This window comes from Brienomyrus brachyistius, chromosome 6 (genome assembly GCF_023856365.1).
Source record: "Brienomyrus brachyistius isolate T26 chromosome 6, BBRACH_0.4, whole genome shotgun sequence".
NCBI lineage: Eukaryota > Metazoa > Chordata > Actinopteri > Osteoglossiformes > Mormyridae > Brienomyrus > Brienomyrus brachyistius.
The window spans coordinates 13554235-13577662 of record NC_064538.1 but is presented as its reverse complement, the minus strand read 5'-3'; the positions used below and the strand labels follow the sequence as shown (position 1 = coordinate 13577662).

Here is a 23428-nt window from a genome sequence, read left to right as displayed (position 1 = left end):
GTTTTAGTATCTCAGATAATATATGGGAAGAAGCCTCTAATGCTGAATGATAGCTTATGCCAGGAGCCTTTTTAGGGGACAGCTCCCTGTTTGAAACCCTCATAATTAAAAATCAATCAAACATTGAGAGACCCTGTAGTTCACTCCCTGACGTTGGTTTGCTGGTCATTTACCATGATTGTATTGTTTGAGGTGCAGTTTCTATGACACAACCTGTATGGCAAACCATCTGTGTATTGCATCACCTGCGACACGATTGGCCAAAACTTTGATAGTGTATAAGACTATAGGAGCATCTGCTGAAGTTCAGAGTTCAGTCACAACTCTTTGCACTTTTGAAATCTGAGCTTTTGTGTAACTTCTGGGATGCATCTCACCAGGCTTACACTGCATCACCTGAAATCCTTCCACATGGGTGAAGTTTCTCCTTTTTCCGCAGGTTAAGTGCAATAGCACGCAGAGTGCAGCAAAGTACCAGCTGCCACTCTCCTGCCCGATGACGGCGGCTCTGGCCCCTGCAGTTGCCCCAGGGATGAACAGCAGCCTCTTCACGCCTGTGCCGCCCAGCTACATGGCACCATCCTGTCCCTTTGGAAGGGTTCTGCAAGCACCCATGTCTGCAATGCCGTGGCCAGGCTTGGCCTGCCCTGGCGGTCCTGTGGGAGTGCTGGGCACATCGGGGGCGGTGCCATTCCCTTCTATGGGCAACCCCGCCTTGCACTCCTTTCCCATTCCTTTGCGAAACCCAGTGAGCCCACCCAGCCCCAACATGAGGACTACCTAACTGCATTCTGTCCTGGCCCCTGTTCTCTGCATCCGCACAACCTACCATCAGCCAGTCCCTGTCACATGATCCCACCTTAAGGACCACCTACTGTTAGCCAGTCCCTGTCAGATGACCCCACTATAAGGACCACCTAGCTTCAATCAGTCCCTGTCACATGATCCCAGCATAAGGGCTCCCAAGCATCAGGTAGTCCCTGTCATATGATCCCACCCTAAGGACCACATAGCTTTAGGCAGTCCCTGTCACATGATCACACCCTAAGGACCCCCTAGCTTCAGACAGTCCCTGTCACATGATCCCACCATATGGACTCCCTAGCTTCAGGCAGTCTCTGTCACATGATCCCACCCTGAGGACCACCTACTAGCAGCCAGTCCCTATTATATGATGATTCCACCATGAGGACTAGCTAGCTTCAGTCATTCCCTGATACATGATTGAGGGACCATGTAGATTCTCTCCATCCCTGCCCTGTGATCCAAACATGACCACCGCCTGGCTTCAGTCTTTTCCTGGCCAGTATTTTCCGCATGAAAACTCAGACCTGCGCTTTGGTCAGGTGTCACTGGCATTTCTCTGCAGTGCACTCGCCTGCAGATAATTTCAAGGGTGTAAATAATTGTTGTGTGTAAATAACCTGCGTGCGTGTAGAATTTGTGTGCTGTTGGGTTTGATCTTACTTGAGCACATAGCCATACTGTGTGTACATTTTGTCATGCAATCACTGTGAAATGTTCCCTTGGATTTTGCCATTGTTTATTTTAGGCCATTGCCATTTGATTTTTAATTAAAATTAAATGTTCATATTTGAAAACACTATTGCTTGAAATTGTAAAAGATTTTCAATAACTTGAACTTATTTTAAGGTGAATTACCCTGCAAGAGTGTTGTGCCTTGAACAGAGCTTTTTCACGTCATATAAGTATAGAAACATTTGGTTGTCTTTATCTCACATTGGTTCATGGTACATTGTTGGTTGATTTTTATGCATTGAAAATAAACAGATTTGTGGTTTACATCAAATGCCCTTCTAGCACTGCACTATTAACTGTAGAAGCTCTTACTACAATAAAATTGAGCATTATTTTCTTGGATGAGATCAAAGTTCGCAGAGAAGTAAGAGTTGCTTTTTGGGATGCTCGCTGGGGTACAACCTAACCCGAGGCTTTCAGTAACTAAAGTAGCTATACATATTGCTTCTTGTTTTGCCACATGGCAACGGGTAACTATTTGATGACTTAGGGGAAGGTTATGAGAAACAGAGAATGTAGCAGCTCATCTGTCTAGAGGTTTCTTGTCTGAGACTTAAGTGCAATTGTGACGATTCACAGAGCTTGTGTTGCTGCCTTCTGAAATGTTTTTCAAAAATAGACATTGGGTTCTTTTATTGATTTAAGCATCGAGCACACAATATAAATGCATCACTTAATGTGTCAAATTGTGTTTCCTCCGGACACAATTACTTTTAAGGAAGTATTTATCCATTCTTTTTTTTTTTTTTTTTGGGGGGGGGAGATAAATGCAGTCACTGTGGTTATTTACTGATTATTTAATTTTCTCATTAAGGTTAATTTCAATGCTGCTAGTTTGTCCACTGTGCTCCTGCCATAATGGGAAAGATTAATTAGTTTGCCTCTGTTAATAACACAATATGCATGATGATTTGTCAGTAGGAAGTTCTGTAATATATACACCAATGAACAAAACTTTACTGTGTCAAAGATTCTAGACTAAGTTTCTGTTCCCCTGAAATCGTAATTTGTAGTATTTGGCCGCGTGGTCCTAAGTTACTTCCCTAAAAGAGAGATGTCTTATGATTATGATTATCTACATTTTGAATTCATTGCCGGTGAATCTGTCTGTTTAGCTGATCTTCCGTCTAGGTTGAAAATGGTTATTTGAGGGAAAATTGCCGCTTGTCTGTTTTGGGTCACTGGTTTTAAGTGTTAGTTCTTTGTCTTATTTGTTCCATAGATACAAAAGTAAGTCAATAAATACTCAAAGGAAATTGCACAAGATCAATTCCAAATCTTTATTTACGCCACATTGTGACAAGAGCCCTTTATTTCAGTATGTTGAAGAAGACTGACGAAAAGCTTACGATACAGTTTGTGCTGTATTTAGTTAAATCTGGGTTCAGATGTTCATTGTCATGAAATATTTTCTACCACAGGCTGAAAGGCATCACTGTCTTGTCCTGTCAAACTGTGAGTTGTACAGTTCTCATGTAATTCAGATTTTTGCTTTTTTTGTATAATACATCAATTCGGTTTGAATTGGATTTTTATAGACTATTGTGCAGAATCTAATGTTATGGCAAAATACTTCCAATACTAATAGATTTCTGTTCTCTGTTACATGAGATACGCATCTATTGTACATTCGCGAACGCTACATAAGCAAACACTGAACTTGGTTTAAATCCCTGAGGCTTGCACTGAAATTTTGTGTGGAACTGCTTCTGCCTGCTGTATAGTCCTCTGGCATTTTTTGGACCCAGTTATCAGTGCTCAATCACAAAGACTGTACATGTTTAAAGTAATGAATAAACATATTTTATGCCCGAAACTGCGTCCTCTCTATATTAGGAAAAATATTAAGATAATTTACAGGTATTGTTTTCTTATATAATCTTTCACAAATAGCATTGTTTTCCACGCCGTGCCATGTAATACACGTCTTGATAGTAACTTTTCTAAACTTTCACGTTATTTTTACCTTCGCCACTCCATTTGTTATTCCTTGTTTGCTTAATGCGTTTGTCTTTATTTAATAAAGCTCTTGCTCAACTTGTTTTTTCAGTTTATTTATATTTAACGCCGTCTGAAGCTCTAGTTCGAAGTTTTAAAATATGTAAAATACAGATTTTGCTTTCCGGTGTTTGTACATATGTCCACCTGTACGTAAATGACATTCAGGTAATTTTGTTGTGTTTAACACCAAAATCATTTCCCTATATCTTAATGCTGTTATGCAAAAATAATGCTGTTTGGCGATATTCATTTTTATATATTTTAAAAACGAGCATCCATTAGTGCAATAACGTTCTTTGATTTTACTCCCCATGTGGAGTACTAGGAAAACGCCTGATCTCTCGGGTGTATTGACCAATATTTAAATTTGTGGCGCAAACTGCTTTCGCCCGTCGATGTATCCACTTTCGCTGATTCACTTCTGCTGAAATCTGTACATTTTTTTTACACTAACTAACACGACACATGCTTGTGTGCCCTTCTACGTGGATTAAAAAAATGTTTTAAAGAAGCGCCGTGTGAAAGATCTGCCCGCTTATTTAACCCGCATCGGTGTCAGGAATGTGTTTGCGGTGCAAAACATAACGCCAGATTCGCCACGAGGCGCAAAGAATAGGAAAAACAGCAAACAAAATTATCGAGAGAGGCAGGTATTACTTTGTTGAATGTCTACTACAGATTTCCATTTAACAGTAATTGTATAACGCATAACTGTAACTTGTGTATGCGCTTCTGTAGGTGATACAAAAATGGGGGAAGATAAATCGCTTATTTTGTCGAAAGTGCCCACATGCGCCCATGGCGATCAGCAGCACTGGCTTCCCTTTTGTTCGCATTGCTCTGTTCTTATTCTCTTCACAATGAATTCGTCCTGATTTGGGGGGTCGCTTTTATCTGATTTCATTTATCGAATCAGATTGTTAAAAAGAAAGGGCATTCCAGTCATGATTCCCGGTGAGAGGTTTTAGGCTGCTACACGGGCAGGATGTGCCTGCAGTTGTTGTGAGTATTATTATTTATGAAGACATACGTTCGCCGAGGTTACGTGCCGTTTTTGGAGACAAATCGGGCAATGTGACCACATGCACCTATGTGTTTTTTAAAGCAATTTTGGAGGTGTTTTGATTGTGCGGATTAGCCGTCGCATGCTGAGCCGCGTAAGGGGCTAACAGGGTCTGTAGTCGGTTAATGGTGGCTGAACGCGTATGGCTATGGATGTAGCTAACGTTAACAAATATTTCGTGATAATGACTTTACGGACTACTACCCGCTCACTTGCTTCGAAGAAAGAGGAAAAACGTTTTAAAAGCCAACCTTGATAGCAGTCAGTGCCAAAATAAATCCTGGAAAATGGTTCCGATGTGGAGGGAAAACAATGTATCCCCTGCCGTATGAAGTAAACGTGTGTTGGATTGTGGTAACAATGTTTTTCCATCCCCACACTTTTCTCGTGTTTGTTTGTTACGAATAGTGGCACGAATTTACCCAAATAAATGAAATGTTTAGTGCAGAACGTGCTGCGGACACCGCGCGGAAAAGTCGCGCGAAAGACGGCGGCAGCCGCCGCATATTAGCACAGTGTGCCGCAGCTAACTTTAACTTCCTAGTTACTAAAACAAGTTATTCTCTCGTGGTTGTAAGTTCCGGCCGCTGTTTTAAATACCAGCAAACAGCGTTTCGCCCTGGCGTCCCTCGCTGCAATAACTCCGAGTCCGCTTTTGCTTTGTTTCCCTTCGAAAGCTGCCACCGAGCCCTGCTGGGTGGCAGGTAGACCGACTCGGGTCACGGCACGGTGCCGCTCATTCTCCCCAAACCGTCGCCTCTTCTCCACCGCCACTGTCAGCAGCGAAGCCGCCGGCGCTGCGCTCGCCGTCGGCCGTCGGGAGAAAGCGCCGGCTCGGCGTCACCCATGAGGCCGCTGAGCTTTGAGTAAAGAGCCGGTGAGTAACTTGTCTTCGTTCCGAACGCCGTATTTATACTACCGTCTTTAAAGAGGTGTGTAATGGCCAGACCGTGGCAAGACTCGTGTGTGTCCGTGGTTCAAAAAACTATGTAGGTTTGGTTTTGAAATAAATTCATGGTTAAAAACATTCATTTTGATGATGATGTCCATCAGAGTTTGCATTGGCGTTCACCAGCTGCCGTACATACGCAGCCCGAACTGAGAGTCCCGGTTTCTAATTGGATTTCCTGGCATCATTCACTTCTTTTACCCCAAAGACCCAAACGGTGCCGAACCCGCCGCAGAATGGGTACTTGCAAATGAAGTAAGAATTTATTATGGTGTTTTTTTTGTGAGTTGGATATGACCGTTCGTCTCGTGTTGGTGAAAATTTAAAAAACTCACGTATCGGAAAACTAATATTTGTGGTCCCACTGTTTATTGTACATTTCGTAGCCGTACTTGGTTTTTGTAATTATCCCTAACTAATTCTCGAAACAGCCTCTGTCTATTTTAAGATGTTTTGCGTAATAACTGGAAATCATCTAGATGTATTTGTGCTTTTGGTTTGTGTCAGTCAGTGCTGGTGCGAGGTTTATAAACACCATTTTCAGCACATATCATCACACATTCATTTTAAAAGAAGTCTGCGGGAAATTTTATTTGCTGTTTGCATACCGTAAATCTTTCAGAAGTGTTTAATGTGTAAAAAGCTTTCTGAATTTCAGAATTTGAATTCAAGTCCATTGTGAGATTTGGGATGGAGTGAAAGGCGTAACGTGGACCAGTGTGGGCACCCTAACCCTGTCTTTGCTCCTTGATCACTTACAGATGTAAGGTGCCCAGATTCTTTTTCCAGCCATTGGCATCATGGGACTGGATTTTGATGTGAAGACGTTCTGCCATAATCTGCGGGCCACCAAGCCCCCGTACGAGTGTCCCGTGGAGAGTTGTCGCAAGGTCTACAAGAGTTACAGTGGCATTGAGTACCACCTCTACCATTACGACCATGACAACCCTCCGTCTGCACAGTGCACGCCACAGCGAAAACGGAAGGGCCGCCCACCACGGGTATCCGGGCCTGGGGTGGAGGATGGCGACGGGGATGCAGAGAAGGGGAGTGGGGCTGGGTGTGGAGGCCAGGGGGCCACCCCCGGCAGTCCAGGCCTCTCAGAGCGGTCACACTCCCCTGGACGGGAAGCCATGACCTACGCACAGGCCCAGCGTATGGTGGAACTGGAGATTCACGGCAAAATGCACCGCATCAGCATCTTCGAGAGTCTGGATGTGGTGTCCGAGGACGAGAGCACTGAGGAGGATGCACCCTCCACAGGGCCTGGCTGCAATGGCGGGGAGAACGGTGGCGGGAGCGAGGCGGGGGCTGGCAGTAATAAGGACCGACCTGACACCCCTGCCGCCAATGGTGGGAAGGGCACAGTCACGCCCAAGTCCGGTAAGCACAAGAGCAAAGAGAAGAAGAGGGAAGGGAGCTCGGCTCACCATCACAGTCACAGCGTCCCCACGGGGCCCGCAGTGAAACTTCCAGAGGTGGTGTACCGGGAGCTGGACCAGGAGCAGCCCGACGCTCCCCCACGACCTTCATCCTACTACAGGTAAGAGCTGCTCAACGATGGTCGCAGGGACCACAATGCTATGCATTTTATCAAAGCATGCTCTTCTGGTAGATCTGATGAAGTATTTTTGCATGACAAGCTGTTAAAATGTAATCTGATAATTGCATTTGTAATTATATGTAATCATGATAAAGTCAAATGGTGCACATGTTTTACATGGCCACATCTTTATTAAACGGATGGTTTAAAAAAAATCTATGGAAAATGTGTTTGAGTGTGTATGTGTCATCTTCATTGACGATTACCAATCAGCGACATGAGAAACGGGCCAAAATATATTAATTCAAAAGTTACCGTTCATGTGTGTCTTTAGGATGTGTTGCTTGAATGGACTATTTTTGTCATGTTCTGTGACCCACCTTTTGAGTTTTACGTCTGACAGGCACCTTGACACACTACTGTAGAATTTCCTGGTACTTGAAATTTATTGGTCCCTTGAGTATAGGGGTCCCCCACCATACTGTTTTTTCCACCTCGCTTCACAGCTGGGGTGAGACTTTTCTGTTGGTGTGCAATGTTTTGGTTTCTCCAAACATGGCGCCCTCTGTATTCACCTAAACGTAATACTTCTGTCTCATTTGTACACTGAACTTTTGGGAAGTTATTAGCTAGCTTGAGACAGACGGCACGCTTGTTCATTGCTTCTTCATCTTATAGCATGCCAGACATTATCAAGAGTCAAGGATCATCCATTTTTATTTAAATATACACTTACACCTGAGCTGAACACCTGACTCAAGTTAGGTTCTTTTTATTATTATTATTATTATTATTTTTAAATATCCTTCACATAATTTCCCCTAAAGACTTTGTTTTAAAAGTTAGTTAAGTGAAGTTATGACAGGTTGCATTTTTGCTATATTTAAATGAAACTCATGTTCAGGTGACATTTTCAAAGTCATTCAGGCAGAAATCGAAATTATTCCAAGGGGTTTGCAAACTTACAATTGTACTCTTACCCATTTTATTTAAGACTATGAAAATTTATATGAAAATGCTAGTTTTTCCTCCCGATTTTAATCCTGAGATGGTTGTATAAAGATTTTACTTGTAAATAAAAATATATATCTGGCTTGATGTGTCTCTGTAGTTTGTTACAGCCGGGCTTTGAAAAGGCTTTAATTCCAGGTACATAGACAAGTCAGTGGAAGAGTTGGATGAGGAGGTGGAGTATGACATTGACGAGGAGGACTACATCTGGCTGGACATCATGAACAACAAGCGGCGCAGCGATGGCGTGGCCCCTGTCCCTCAGGAGGTCTTTGAATACCTCATGGACCGCCTGGAGAAGGAGTCTTACTTCGAAAGCCACAACAAGGTGTGCATGGTGTTCATTCTGTACGCAGCAGATGACCTGAAGGTTAAGAGGCAGGTTTGTGGTCGGAGTGTTAGTGATTTGAGTCAAAAGTTCAAAGTTTTTATATATCTTAAGCATTTTTTTTTGTGTATTATCGCTTAGTTTTCCTGGTTTTAGGTACAAAATCAATGTGTGAAGCTGAAAACCGCAGCCCATAGCGTGTCGTCTCCCCCCCACAGGCCGACCCAAGCTCACTAATCGACGAGGACGCCGTGTGCTGCATCTGCAATGATGGCGAGTGCCAGAACAGCAACGTCATCCTGTTCTGTGACATGTGCAACCTGGCCGTGCACCAGGAGTGTTACGGCGTGCCCTACATTCCCGAGGGTCAGTGGCTGTGCCGCCGCTGTCTGCAGTCACCATCCCGGGCTGTCGACTGTGCCCTCTGCCCCAACAAGGGTGGTGCCTTCAAGCAGACAGACGACGCGCGCTGGGCCCACGTGGTGTGCGCTCTGTGGATCCCCGAGGTGAGGATGTGGCACGGCCCACCAGCCTTCCGTCCGCCGGTGCAGGCGAAAGGCCAGAAGCACATGCACAACCTCCTCCTTGCATTCATACGTCCCCTACAGTTATACTACATGAATCTGAAGGTTTTGCTGATTTGACTTGAAACTGGGGTTTTTCTTTCTTAAAACCACATACTTGTGACCAGTCATTTGAGAAACACTGATGTAGTGCAAGGGTATATGTAACATTAATAAGTAATATATTGTATGTTTCACACGTGCAGAAAATCTTGTGCTTCACAATTTGTGTGTGTTAAAATAAAACAAGTGTTTCATTTGATACATTTGACCACTCGGCAATTACTAGCCCCCTGTCCGCAGTTGGGAACACTGTATGCCACGTCTAGACAGTATGAAAATTTAGATTCCACTAATGTACATTTAGACTATTCCAGCTAATCGTTCTATTGTACACACATAGTGCATGTTCCTGTTTGAGCGACTAACTAGGGTGAAATTGCTTTCAGAATCCTGTTTGTATTCGGCGTATTTGCCTTAAGGCAAAATGTCCCCCCCCGACAAGCGGGTGGAGTATCTGTGAAGGTCTATAGTCATTTGCTGGCAGGTGAGATGGGCTGGGCTGGGCGTGATGCCCCAGAGTGTGCTATCATCCGTGGCCCTCACTGGTCCAATAACTGAACACATGCTGGCTGTATCTTAGGAGCTCATTTTCTTGTTGCAGGTATGCTTTGCCAACACTGTGTTCCTGGAGCCCATCGACAGCATCGAGCACATTCCCCCGGCTCGCTGGAAGCTCACCTGCTACATTTGCAAGCAGCGTGGTTCCGGGGCCTGCATCCAGTGCCACAAGGCCAACTGCTACACGGCCTTCCATGTTACGTGCGCCCAGCAGGCTGGCCTCTACATGAAGATGGAGCCCGTGAGGGAGACCGGTGCCAACGGGACGTCCTTCAGCGTGCGCAAGACGGCCTACTGTGACATCCACACGCCGCCCGGCTCCATGCGGCCCATGGGTGGCGTGGGGGGAGCCGGCCTGAACTCCTCTCACAGTGAGGGGGAGCCAGAGGACGAGGACGAGCCAGGCCCCCATGACGAGGACTCCAAGGGCTGGAGTTCAGAGAGGGTGAAGCGAGCCAAGGCCAAGTCACGCCTTAAGATGAAGAGGGCCCGGAAGATCCTGGCAGAGAAGAGGGCGGCCGCTCCCGTGGTGTCAGTGCCCTGCATCCCCCTGCACAGGTACCGGCCAGTACACCGCCACACAGGCAAACATCTGTCATACGTGTACAGTGCTGCTCAGACCATGGTATTTGAACAATGGGGGACCCTTAAATACTCCACACCTCCCTTTGCCTAGCTTTGGAACCAGAGGCAGTTCTGGATTGAACTAAAGCCAATGTAAAGCACTTTACCTACAAATTATAAAAAATGGAATAATCTTGTTATTGCTGTCTTTTTATTTTTTTTATTTTATTTAAACTGGTATTGTAACCTAGGTTTTGCCATGAAGATAACTATAGCTGCTTGCATGCTGTGAGAACATCTCAATTAATCTGCCTAGGTTTGGTGCGTTCCTGTGGTAACAGTGGTGTGCTTCCACTTCTCATCAGGCTCAGCAAGATCACTAGCCGCCTGACCATCCCCAGGAAGAGCCAGTTCATGCAGCGGCTGCACAGCTACTGGACTCTGAAGAGGCAGAGCCGTAATGGCGTGCCGCTGCTGCGCCGTCTGCAGACGCACCTGCAGTCACAGCGCCATGCAGAGCAGCTTCCTGCAGTGAGCGCCGTGCCTGCATGCCGTGTGCTGTCCCGCTTGCTATTACTTGTCTCGCCATTAGAGGGCGTCAAAGCCACCTGCCCATGTGCGTATGAACGGGCTGTGGCTAGGCTCTGCTAAAAAAAAAAAAAAAAAACACTGTTCAGTTCAAGAGAACAGCCCTGTAAACATGGCTGGTATATCGGACAGAAGTCTAATCAGCAGAGTATGCCATGCCTGGTCACACAGCCCGCCTTGCTGTTAATACAAGCGTTACACCGACAGATTCATAAGAAGTTTCACATGCACCCCTCCACTGTGCTGACGTCTAAGGCTGTCTGTGGTTCTCTCCCTCTGCCTGTGTGTGTGTGTGTGTGTGTGTGTGTGTGTGTGTGTGTGTGTGTGTGTGTGTGTGTGTGTGTGTGTGTGTGTGTGTGTGTGTGTGTGTGTGTGTGTAGAACGACAGCGAAGAGAAGCAGTCAGCCTTGAAGGAGCAGCTGAAGGCCTGGCAGAGGCTGAGGCACGACCTGGAGAGAGCCAGGCTCCTGGTGGAGCTTATCCGCAAGAGGGAGAAGCTGAAAAGAGAGGCGGTGGGTCTTGCCGCGGCCTTGCTCTGATGGGCCGGCGGATCCACACCCCTCGGCGTGTGTCCACCAGCAGGCTGTGTGTGGGTCACACAGGAAACCACACCTTCAGGCTTATAGCTTTCAATAAGTGAACACCACAGGTCTGGTATCAGTCAAATCAAGATTTCAGCAGTTGGCTAACAGACAGAGTTTCCCCTAAACGGTCTAAAACTACTGCTAGATTCCAAAATTTTTTTTTTGAATTGCATATTCTGAATTGCTATACCTTTAGAGGCTTCTTTGCTAAATATGCATTCATTAGCCTGTCCATTCACCGTCTGCTTAGGAGTTCTCACTCCTTTAGTTAGGAGACAGTGGTGTGTGATTCGCTACACGCTGCCACGATGCCTCACGCTGGCGTTCAGCCGCGCTCAGACCACAACAGTCATGGCCAGTTACTTTTTCGCAGGCAGTTAAGGAGGCCAGATACTTCAGACGACGTCTGTAGAGGAGTCGAACCTATTGGCGCGAACAATCTGCCTTGTTCATTCTATGTCACACTACAACACAAAGTGTTTTTGATGCAGCAGACCTACATACATAGAACAAATGGAAGCTCAACTGCTACAGGTCTGATACTAGCAGCAGCACAGACAAAGAAGCCCACGATTTACACGCCACTTAGTTACACACTAATGAATCATGTACATTCCACGGCAAACATTACACAGTTACATTTGCTATTTGCAAAATACACTTGCCACATTTTACTGTTCACAATGAAACGCATGCCGGCAACTGCATAATTAGTCCTGCTGACCTAACCAGTGGTGTCAGTGTCTGAGCCAGTTGGTAGTGGGTGGGATCAGAACAAATGGAAAAAGTTTGCCTCTGTACAGGTGGTGCATCGAATCAGCTCTCATACATCGCTAAAATTATGTTGACTTTGCTTGAAATTTGCAGCTACCTTTGGCCCATGGCACTGCCAGAGTCAACACTGAGTTTGTATTCTTCAGGTATTTTACATGTAGGCAGTGGTGAGGATGGTTAGGGAAATGCACTTGTAATTGAAAGATTGCAGCTTCGAATCCCTAACCAGCAAGGCACCACTGAGGTACCCCGAGCAAGGTACCGCCCCCAAGCACTGCTCCCCGGGCGCTGAATTAGCTGCCCCCTGCTATGTCACGAAAGTCACATATGGGTTAAATGCAGAGGGCACATTTCATTGTTGTGTGCTGTGGTGTGTCAACAATGATCACTGATCACCAAATTCTAAATGTGCGTCTTTTTATTCGTGCTTCGCAGCTTCTTGTTTTACCGTCTTGTATCTGGCTGTACGGTCTGCCAGAGGCGTTCAAACACGCACGAAGATTACCAACAAAAGCCTCCAGAGCCTTAATGCGGTGCCATGTCCTCGCAGATCAGGGTGCAGCAGCAGGCCCTAGAGATGCAGCTGACTCCCTTCCTGTTCCTGTTGCGAAACACGCTGGAGCAGCTGCAGGACAGAGACACCAGCCACTTCTTCACCGAGCCGGTGCCGTTGGCAGAGGTGAGTCCAATCAGGTTCTCACTGCACTGATTGAATCGGCCAACTATCAGTATTGGCAGATACAGCAACAATCGGTCATTGGCCAGTGGTTAAAAAAGAACTGATATTTACCAGCAATAATTCCCATTAAAATGGTGACTGATGCTTCTTTGCACACCTGCATACTAAACTGCATACTAAATTGCCTCCAAATGCAGAACCGAACGCCACAGGAAATCCTTTCTACTGGTGGCACTAAGACTGTATAACTCTTCCTCATTCTGTAGATGACTTTTTCAGAATCTGTCATTAAGACTCATTTGGATCGGGCAATATTACTCCTCTGTTTATCGAATGTTTGTTTTATCCATCATCAATGCTGCTATTGCAATTATTCAAGGCACAAACACTTAGTCACTTTTCATTACACATGCTCTAATAATCTGTTATTTTATTATGTTTGTTATAGTTTAGTTATAGTTTTTTCTTTTTTAACTTTTTACAGAGTATGAGTATTTATGTGTATTTATATAGTTACAATACAGTATCACTCATAGCTATTTTGCACTATTATTTTCTTCACCTTACCTTTACTCATGTAAAGGACAAAAGAATTTCCCTCGGGATAAATAAAGTTTTTTCTTATCTTAAACGGTGAGAAAAATGTCTGGGGCATGGAGTTATTTTAATATTTTAACGAAAATGTTAGGATTGCATTTTGTGAACATTGCTCTGCTAAAGGAGGATCTACGAATTGATATTTCAACACAGCAAATTTGATTGCTCACCTAAAGACAAGACAGTGAAGGGTATGAAGTGTTTTTGAGAAACAGATCCGTTCCAATAATGAAGGCTGCGATCCTGCCGAGTAAGGAGTCAGGAATGCAAGCCTTTGATGGCAAAAGAAAATTCAGTGCAAAATTAAAATATGTAATCATTATCACTTGATGATCAGTCCGGCTCTGTTATAAATATGTATACAGTTATAAAATATAGTGCTCTGTTGTATGCCAGGTTTGGTGTTTTCTTACCAAAAAAATGTACTTTTTCATATTTTTGGAATGTAATTTTGTACATTGGCGCAGATTAACGAAACAATGTTGCATTGGTTTTTACTCTATGTGGAAAATGAAGGATGGATTTTAAGGCCAAATTAAATAGTGGAATAAACGTGTAACTTATAAGACCATCTCCTGGGCCAGATTTTTCATTTCTTGTACCTTGTTCCTCAGGTGCCTGATTACTTGGACCACATAGAGAAGCCCATGGACTTCCAGACGATGTGGAAGTGCCTGGAGACTCATCGCTACCTTAGCTTCGACGCTTTTGAAGCTGATTTCGGTCTCATTGTCAACAACTGCCTCAAGTACAATGCCAAGGACACGGTGTTCTATCGGGCGGCTCTGCGCCTCCGAGAAACAGGGGGCGGCGTGCTCCGGCAGGCCAGGCGGCAGGCCGAGAAGATCGGCTTTGATTATGACACCGGACTGCACCTCCCCCGGGAGCCTGGCTCTGAGCCACCACGAGAAAGGGACCGTGAGCGGGACCGTGAGCGGGAACGTGAGCGGGACCGAGAGAGGCCGCTGCCCTCTGAGGATGGTGAGTGATTCTCTGCCCTTCCGATGATCTGGTCTTTCCTCCTGAAATACTGCAGGGGGAGGTCTTATAAGGAATGGTGTGGAATATGTATATATGAATGTGTAAGGAATGTGTATACAATATGCCAAAGGAATGCTGGTAGACTGAAAATGCCATACTGCGCGTTCTGGCGCTTTGAGCATAGCCGTAATTTCCTTCACCGTACTTTCCAGATCTGCACTTGCCTGAGAACCGGCGGCGCCTCCCACTGGAGGAGCAGCTGCGTGTGCTGCAGGCTCGCTTCGACGAGGTGAGCGCTGGCAAACACAGCATCGGCCGCTCGCGTCGCGCCAAAGCCCTGCGCAAGGAGATGACCGTCATCAAGCGCAAGCTTGCTCACCAGCGTGAGGGCGGGGGCGGGGCTGGACCCAGAGACACAGGGGGCGGGCCTGAGCGGGGCCCTTCTATGCCCCACCTCCTCTCTGCCACGACGCCCCATGATGAGGGAGGGGAGAGTAGCAGCCATGAGATCAGTGGCAAGGGTGAGAGCAGCTGATGACCTAATGTACCCTTGTGAGGGGTGAATCTGCTACCTCTGCTTGCAGATGCCTATTTAAGTCCCGCCCCTCCTTTCCTGCATGTAGATCTCACTGCCTCTTCCTCCGCACTGGCCCCGGAGGTGGGACGCCGCACCTCTGTCCTCTTCTCCAAGAAAAATCCCAAAGCGGCCGGACCACCCAAGAGACCCGGCCGGCCTCCCAAGAACCGCGACGTGGGACACGGAGGTCCTGGTGTGAGCCCCAGCCCCGTAGGGCCTCCCCAGCTGCCTCTGCTCTCTTCTCCCCGGCAGCGCAAGCGGACGCGTAGCCCTCGGTCCAGCACCAGCTCGGAAAGCGACAGCGACAATGACGACCTGCTGCCCGGTGAGAAGCGAGGTCCCCCCCAGCCTCATGAGCTTTGGCTCCCGGTAACCCTAGAGCCATCTGACCATACCCGATGCCCCCCCAGGCCTGCCTAGTAACGGTTTTGATGGGGGCAGCCAGCCGGTGACGGAGAGCTTCCGCGTGTACAGGAATGAGCGTAGCCTGCCCCGCTCCAGCTCGGACTCTGAGTCCTCCACCAGCAGCAGCAGCAGCGCAGCCTCCGACCGCACCAGGTACCTGCTTTCTCCCCTTATTGCCCATTCGCCTGGTACCTGCTTTCTCCCCTTATTGCCCATTCGCCTGGTACCTGCTTTCTCCCCTTATTGCCCCCTTAGCCCTCCGGCATCCCTACTCTCTGCTCTCCCCTCTTGGCCATTGTATCTCTTTGGGTATTGCATCATGGGTTGTGAACGGGAGGAATATTTTTGTAAAATTTTTATGGAAGCCATTGGAAGTCTGTCAAATACTGTTGAAGGCTGAGACCTCCAGGTTTTGGGGTGCAAATCCCACTTCTGCTGTGTGCTTGTCTGCGTGCGTGGGTGAAGCTTGTATGGTGTCCTCCCACATTCCAAAGGCATCCAATTAGGTTAATTGCTAATTAGTGTCTTTAAATTGCCTGTAGTGTAGAATGTGTAGGATTGCTCTGTAATGGACTATCATTCTGTCCAGGGTGTAACCCAACCTGGTGCCCTTTGCTGTTGGAATTGGATGGATGGATGGATGGATGGATGGATGGATGGGTTGTTCTTGTTAATATTGCTATCCAGTCTGTGTCAATTCCTGATGACTATATAGACAGCATTCTTCCAGTATATCCTGTCCTCTGTCTCGGGCTTCAGGCTTCCAAATGCATTCTTCATTGTGGTGGTGATTGTGATGGGTCCATCTTGGTACTGATCCACTATGTTTTACAGACATTATGGTCTTAAGTCTCCTCATAATATGTCAAAAATAAGATCGATGGTGATTTGTGTTGGTGGTTCAGAGAAGACTCCTCTGGTTTCTTGCCTTTTTGAAGCCATTAAGTGTTTATCAGCATCATAGCTAAAAGACATCAGTGTTCTTCCTGTCCTCTTATCGTCCAGCTTTCGTATCCATACAGAATCCCAGGAAATATCTGGACGATTCTGATCTTTGTTCTTAAAGATTTTTGTTTCCTTTGTTCCATATCGCTGCTCTACCAAGTGCCCGTCTGAGGCATGTTTGACTGCTGCACCCTTTGTTGCTGATTTGTACTCAGGAGGCAAAAGCTGTATGTCTTCCATCAACAAGTTAGCTGCTGTTACTGTGGTTCAGCCTTTTGTTTTCTTAACATTTCGCTGTATGCTCACCTTCTTTTGTTTTTACCTTTCCGTGTAACTGTCTTCACTTATTATTTTCCCATTATGTGATGGCATCAGCACATCGAAGAATGTTCTCCTGTAGTCCGTCAGTCCACATTTTGTTTTCTTTCAATCCAGCTTCTTTTACATGTTCTGTGCACTAGCTGCATATGCATGGTGATAGTGTGCAGCCTTGTTTAAGTCCTTATTGGTCTCAGGGTTCATATGTATGTAGGGTTTCCACTATGGCAAATTTGATTTGAATTTGATTTTGGTGTGTTCTTAATCCTGGATAAGAATGGAAAAAGGAAAGTATATGTATTTGTTAATTAATTGAGCTGGTGGAGAAATTTAATTTAGATTTTGTAAACTCAATGCGGCATTGATCAGACAGACAAGATAGGGTAATGGTTGAGTCAAAAGACACTTGTGATTGTCGTATTGGTGTAAATCTATAATAACCATTTAAGCATCATGTCACTGCCTGGGATTTTTGTATAGTATTGTATTCTAAAAAACCGAATTTACTTATTGATATTTTTGATGAAATCACTGGTGTGAGCTGAACAGTATCAGATGTGCTCTTCAGTGTGTACTCTGTGTACAATGTCCCAAACTAAGGTGTGGGGGTATGTTGTGTCTGTGGGGCCTATGTTTGATTTAACCTCCAACGAAGGCTATTTTGCAATGTACAGTGCTCACAATGAGGAAATGCAGGTTTTCACCTGCTTGGTTTTGCAAACTTAAACTTTGTAACTGGATAACTGGCTGCCTTAATATCTTAAATGTCAATGGAAAACAATACAAAATGTGTGCAAAGTTGTTAGACATTTCGAACATGTTAGCCCCATTGCCGTCTAATCACAGGTTGTGATGGATTGTGGCTTGATGGGCTAGGGTAGCATCTTCTGTGTGGGGAGCTGACTTGGCACACTACCAGTGGAACCCCCCCCCCCAACTCAGTCAACAGCTGTAGAATCCCTGCAATCTGGGCTATGTCAGTTTCTCAGTATTCCATCGTGAATTTGGCTTATTGTCCAGTGTAATTTTTAAGTTCAATTAGGTTTTTCCTCTAATAATCCATGGTTTGATGTTCACACAGTTGGAAGGCTTTGTTATGATGGAAAAAAATCCTCTACTGCCCTGGCATTCTGCCTGAGTTTTTCAGTCATGCATTAGCTATGATGCATCTTGTTCCTCTTCGGAATATACTGACTCTTACTTAAGGTATTTGGTGTCATTAAATAAATCTTGGTTGTCTATCTCTTTTTTTCAGAGGTCTTCCGAGTTCATCTTCATAAAAAACAAGGCTAATTTTTCTTCAGTAACTTCACAAATAATGTGATTAATGGTGCAGCAATGTGGAAATTTTGACCAATACAGGTGTATTTTTTGTTTGTTTGTGATACCAATTCCAGCTAACCTCAGAGCACATTGTGTAAGCAGTGAAAGTTACAGAGCCTTCCGGCATTGATTAGTGGAATGATGTCACCTTTGTCTTTCATTCTCTGAGAAATTATGCATAGATCTGTGGGTCAGATTTGATAAAGAATCAAGAACTTTGTGGGCCATATAAAACCGTTTGTTACTTTGAAACCTGTTCTAGGTGGTGAAATGAGTCAATGACATCCTTGTCCTCAACTGTGGAGAATGGCTGATTGCTCAGTGTAGCCATCTCCAGTCTTTTGGCTCTGGTGCTGCTAAGTTTAAATGTTGACTAAAGTCTAAATATCAGCCAATATTGATTTTTAATAAACATCAGTTGATACACAATATATCAGTTAACACTGGTATCTCTTGTGATCTTTGTTTTGGTCTTTCCTGCTAGCTTTCCATAAAAGGCAGAAATGAAACCTTAGACTTTTTTTCTTATTTCTTAAACCTGTTTCCAAAGTGTATGCCCAGTTGACTCTAGTCATAAGTTGATTTTTGCAGTGGTGGTTTTAAGGGAATTGTATTCCAGGGTTTTCATGCATCCGGTGGCAGACATCTTTTTAGTTATCTTTGCATGTGTCTTCTTGGGAATTCAGGAGTGGAATCTGGAATGTAATATTGTTTATGCCTGTGTATGTACCGGGAATGAAGTTAGCCTCCAGCCACAGTACTCTGAGATTCACCTGACATTGTCTGTCCCTCTCAGCACAACTCCATCGAAACAGGGTCGTGGGAAACCCTCGTTTTCCCGCTCCACCTTCCCAGACGACAGCAGCGAAGACACGTCAGGAACCGAGAATGACTCGTACTCTGTAGGCGGGGGGAGGGGCATGTCGCACAGTAAGTACCGCACCTGGGCAGAGAAGATGTGGGGGTGTGCAACGGTGTCTGCTTGAGGCCATGTGTGTTTTGTTTATCTGATTTGAGGCTTGTCTCTCTCAGTGGTGCGTCCACGGAGCAGGTCTGGGTGCTGGATGACGTCAGAGGACTACACATCGCTTGACGCTTTGGACCTGGTGTGGGCCAAGTGCCGGGGATACCCTTCGTACCCCGCGTTGGTGAGCAGACCAGCATCACCCTGTGTTGCATCACCTCTTAACTGAAGTGTGATGCCTTGGCTAACTTCCTCTGCCCTGCATGCAGATCATAGACCCCAAGATGCCCCGTGAGGGCATGTTTCACCGCGGTGTGCCCATCCCAGTGCCTCCACTGGACGTGCTGAAGCTGGGGGAGCAGATGACTCAGGAGGCCCGAGAGCACCTCTTCCTGGTGCTCTTTTTTGATAACAAGAGGACCTGGTCAGTGCTCTTTCCCTCCCCCTCACCTAATGATAATGAACGAATCATTATTTCTTCTGCTCTCAGAACATTTTTGTATAAGTAGAACTCCCTGGAGTGCCGATATCCCGCAGGTTGAGTTGCTCTCTGCCTGAGATCAGGTGTGATTCCTCAGAGACCAGATAAGATGGAAAACCTGCTGGATACCAGCACTCTAGGATCTGGGTCGCCTGTCCCTGAGCTATACTTTTGACAAGCCTTTGACACTGGCCTTGAAGCTTAATGGCTGAAATATCTAAGCTTCACATTTCTTCCAGAGAGTTATATAGCTCTTTATACTATTCTTTCTTGCCCATGAAAATCTGTGCAGTTATAAAACGTCCTGCAATTTTACAGAAGTGACATGAGTCTGACTAGTAAATGGCATGCATTTGTTGCCTTTTATGGTAGCGTGAAGCCAATTACGGTGATGTGTGTGTATTATGTTTATATTACATTGTGGGGAACTAATGTTAGTTTTGCTGGTTAGGGGTTAAGGTCATCATGTTGGGATTAGAGATATCCTAATGATAATCCTAATGAATGGAGTTCCCACAAAGATATCATTACAAACCTGTGTGTGTGTGTGTGTGTGTGTGTGTGTGTGTGTGTGTGTGTACACAGGCAGTGGCTGCCACGGTCCAAACTGGTTCCCTTGGGTGTGGACCAGGAACTGGACAAGGAGAAGATGCTGGAGGGAAGGAAGTCCAACATTCGCAAGTCAGTGCAGGTGGCTTATCATCGAGCCATGCAGCATCGCAACAAAGTACAGGGGGTCCCCAGCAGCGACACAAGTGATACAGACTGAGCAGCACGCGCACACAGACACACAAACGAACGAACCTGCACTCGTGCTCTGTGGGATGGTGCCGAGCGAGAGGACTGTCTGCCCATTGGAACGGAAGAGGACGCGCACGATCGCCGGGGCACCACCAGTGTGCACGCAGACAGTTGTCTAAGATGATAAGGTGACCTTCTCTCCAAAGCCCCACACACCCACACATCCCTGAGGAGTTTCAGCAACAGTGGCGGGCCAAATGAAGTTAAAACTGAATCAGAAAATATTTATTGACGTCTTGTAGGAACAGTGTCCAGAGCAAAGTATGACGCAGTTCAGAGTAATACTGTTATGTTTCTGACTCAGTGACTGTTGTGGTACACAGACTAACATGTCGCTCAGCTGTTTCCCTCAGTCCCACTGTCTCTTTCCTTCCGCTTCACCCTCAAAAAAGAACATGCGGGTTGGATGAATGGGATGTAAGTCCAGGTGTGTACGAATCATCATCTCTGGTGGCGTACTGTTCAGTGCCTCCACGGTTCGGACCTTCCTTCAGTCGCTCCCTCTGGTGTGTCTGGTCTAGTAACTCCCTTGAAGACTAGTGTAGGTTTGGGTTCTGTCTGATGGCGGGCGAGTACAAAAGCACAGGATGGCGATAGTGACTTGTACTTGTTTACAAACGGACCCATTTCATTCAAGACTTATATTTTGTATTTAAGAGTCTGGAAAGTCAACACAGATGTATGGAAGTACTGTTTCATTAAAGCCTAATCCAGATCTTTGCTGGCCTTGTGAACCTGTTACTGTGTATGTGTACTTATCATTGCATATAAGCTGTTTGCTATGTGGATCAGTCCTAAGGACGCGATTGTGACGCGGTGTTGGAGATGTACATCTACAAGCCCACCTTTTCTATGGTAAAGATATAAATAGACTAGATGTATTACTAATCAGAAGCATGAGAACACTCCATGGATCCATGTTGAAATGTCAAGTGTAATTTCAGCACAGACTGAACTGTGGTAATGTTACAGTGCATGCAAGAGATGTACTTTGTGTTCGGGAAAACTGAAGGGGAATCTTTGGTGATCATGAACATTGTATTATTTATTTTGCCTCAATGATCCCTATGTGTCACTTAAAGGATTTGGAGCCTCTGATACTTGCACTGTGGGGATATTGTATGTCAGTCATTTTTTTGATGTGCCCTCCCCCCCCCCCCCCCATTTTGTTTAGTGGCGGGATCAGTAAGTTGGTGAATAACGTTAATGTATAACTGAAATGTGGATATAGGATATAGGGAAAAATGACAGCCCTACCATTGAGTGGACTAGTGACATGGTGGCTGATCACATGGTTTTGTTTGTCCTAGTTTCAGGCCAATGATATTAGAAATTTTATATATATAAAATTAAGATAGAACTTTAATAAAAAGGTTTCAGTTTTGTACAATTGTGTCATTTCTGTGGTGCCTTGTTTGTGCAGAGGGTGTGACAGTGGCCTTATATTCAAGCCTTTATGTCTTGTATTCTCATTTGGTGTCATTACACCTATTTTTCCATTCTTGTTTCATTTCAGCTTAATCTGTTAGTGTTTTAAGTCCATCAGAGTATATTATTAACCTAGTTAATGGAGGAAAAATTCACCGACCTTTGGACCCTGATACATCTGGAGAACAGTGGTGTCGCAGGATTCTGTCCTTTTCAAGCCGAATCTGTTCACTCGCCTTTTTTTCCCTTAAGTGTGTGACTGCCTGTCAACTTCACAAGGGACATGAGTATCATGCTCTTTGCAGAGACAGAAGGCAGCTGAGGTTTATATCTTTCTGCCTAATAAAAAGGCGGCAAGATTACCTGCGAGATACATGTCTGGTGAACCATGGTTATTTACATTAGAATACAATTTAAATGACTTTTAGGGGGAAAGCTTGGTGTTTATTTTGTACTCCGGCTTCCTTGTGTCTTATATACTGTATACACCTTTCTTTTCACCTGTTTTCTGTGTAAAATTGGGTTTTAATACCCAGTTAATATGAATGATAGTCTGATCAGTTTAACTGAATAAGCAATATGTTAAATTCCTGGCAATATTCCAGGTTAAACTGACAGGCTGTGGAATAACAGTATGTACTCTTTATATTGTATTGCATCAATAATGTCTAAATCTACATATCGAAACCCAGTCAAGTTCAAAGAATGACCATTCAGGACAATGAAATGTCACTTTTTCCAGTTAAGCATTTGTGGTGTGTGATGCCATGTGTGGCTGAAGGTTGGGTGGTAGTTTGTAGGAACTGCTATTTGCTGTTATGTTCTGTCCCTTTTCATCATTGTAAAGTGCTCCCACCTGGAGTCAGTGGAGCTGTTGTAAATATTGGACCAAGGTAAACGGAGTGAGCAATTAATTTTCGGCTGTAACGGCAATCAGAGAAGCTAAGATGTCGCCATGGTAAGATTCAGAAAGTCTTCACTTCAAAGCCTTTCCATCATGGTAAGTGCAGCTGCAGCACGTTCATGTCGGACTGGGGTTCGTTAAGTCCACAGGTTAGACCTACATCTGCTTACTTACCAGTCAGTTTTTAAATTCTATCTGTACATTATACAGACAGTTCAGAGTTAATCGTTTTTTTTTTTTTTTTGTGGTTTAGTAGTTTTTGACCACAGATCCCTTTAGCGACCCTCAGTAAAATAAGCTTAAGAAATGAAATCATGCTGTATTTCTTAGATATCTGATGCACCCATGCAGACAGTGCGATTTTTGGAAGAAATGGAGGGCAGACTTACAAATCCTGTAGGATTAGAGTTTACTGATCAGTGGTCATTGTTGACACACCACAGCACACAGCACGCAACAACAAAATGTGTCCTCTGCATTGCCCCCGTATGTGACATAGTAGGGGGCAGCTAATTCAGTGCCCGGGGTGCAGTGCTTGGGGGAGGTATCTTGCTCAGGCTGCCTCAGTGGTGCCTTGCTGGTCGGGGATTCGAATCTACAATCTTTCAGTTACAAGTGCGCTTCCCTAACCAACAAGCCACCACTGCCCAAAGACACGTAGAGCAGCTAATGACAGACATGTTGTAGAGTGAAGGTATATTTGCCATGCAAATTTGTTGCAATCTCACTGTTGAACTGATAATGAACTTTCATATTTCTGTATCAGACTCTTGTCCAAAGCAACAGAGGAGTCAGATACAGGAGGTAAGAGATTAGCTGAGTTACGCTGGCTGCTAGACTGAGCTTCCAACAAGTGGCCAGTAATATGTGCAAACAAGAACTGGCAACCCAACAAAT

General features: G+C 45.1%; 2 protein-coding genes across 32 annotated transcripts in view; both read left to right on the top strand.

Moving 5' to 3' along the window:
* Nucleotides 1–3355, top strand: part of LOC125745370 (serine/threonine-protein kinase WNK2-like) — a 40585-nt gene extending 37230 nt beyond the window's left edge. For all 27 annotated transcript variants that reach the window (XM_049018126.1, XM_049018153.1, XM_049018142.1 and 24 more), the window contains one exon: nt 440–3355. In XM_049018126.1, coding sequence (XP_048874083.1) covers nt 440–784 — 345 coding nt within the window. In that variant the 3' untranslated portion in view covers nt 785–3355. The remainder of the gene's footprint in view (nt 1–439) is intronic.
* A 784-nt stretch (nt 3356–4139) lies between these two features.
* On the top strand, nt 4140–21589 carry brpf1 (bromodomain and PHD finger containing, 1). Of its 5 annotated transcripts, XM_049018160.1 has the most exons (18): nt 4202–4542; nt 5281–5480; nt 5657–5807; nt 6314–7095; nt 8245–8434; nt 8653–8940; nt 9662–10176; nt 10548–10713; nt 11151–11282; nt 12679–12807; nt 14019–14385; nt 14598–14906; nt 15009–15287; nt 15373–15520; nt 18750–18883; nt 18986–19101; nt 19187–19341; nt 19984–21589. In XM_049018160.1, the coding sequence occupies exons 4-18, from the start codon at nt 6353–6355 to the stop codon at nt 20165–20167; spliced, it is 3855 nt and encodes a 1284-aa protein (XP_048874117.1). In that variant the 5' UTR covers nt 4202–4542; nt 5281–5480; nt 5657–5807; nt 6314–6352; the 3' UTR covers nt 20168–21589. The 5 variants fall into 5 exon arrangements, with proteins under 5 accessions (XP_048874116.1, XP_048874118.1, XP_048874117.1 ...); XM_049018159.1 differs by lacking the exons at nt 4202–4542; nt 5657–5807 and adding an exon at nt 4140–4190; XM_049018155.1 differs by lacking the exon at nt 5657–5807.
* The last annotated feature ends 1839 nt before the right edge of the window (nt 21590–23428 follow it).

Bases quoted from the DNA above. Each gene is read 5' to 3' on its own strand.
- brpf1 (XM_049018159.1), top strand. From the start codon at position 6,353: ATGGGACTGGATTTTGATGTGAAGACGTTCTGCCATAATCTGCGGGCC. The intron at 10,177-10,547 runs GTACCGGCCAGT...ACTTCTCATCAG, and splicing joins CCCTGCATCCCCCTGCACAG to GCTCAGCAAGATCACTAGCC. The intron at 10,714-11,150 runs GTGAGCGCCGTG...GTGTGTGTGTAG, and splicing joins ATGCAGAGCAGCTTCCTGCA to AACGACAGCGAAGAGAAGCA.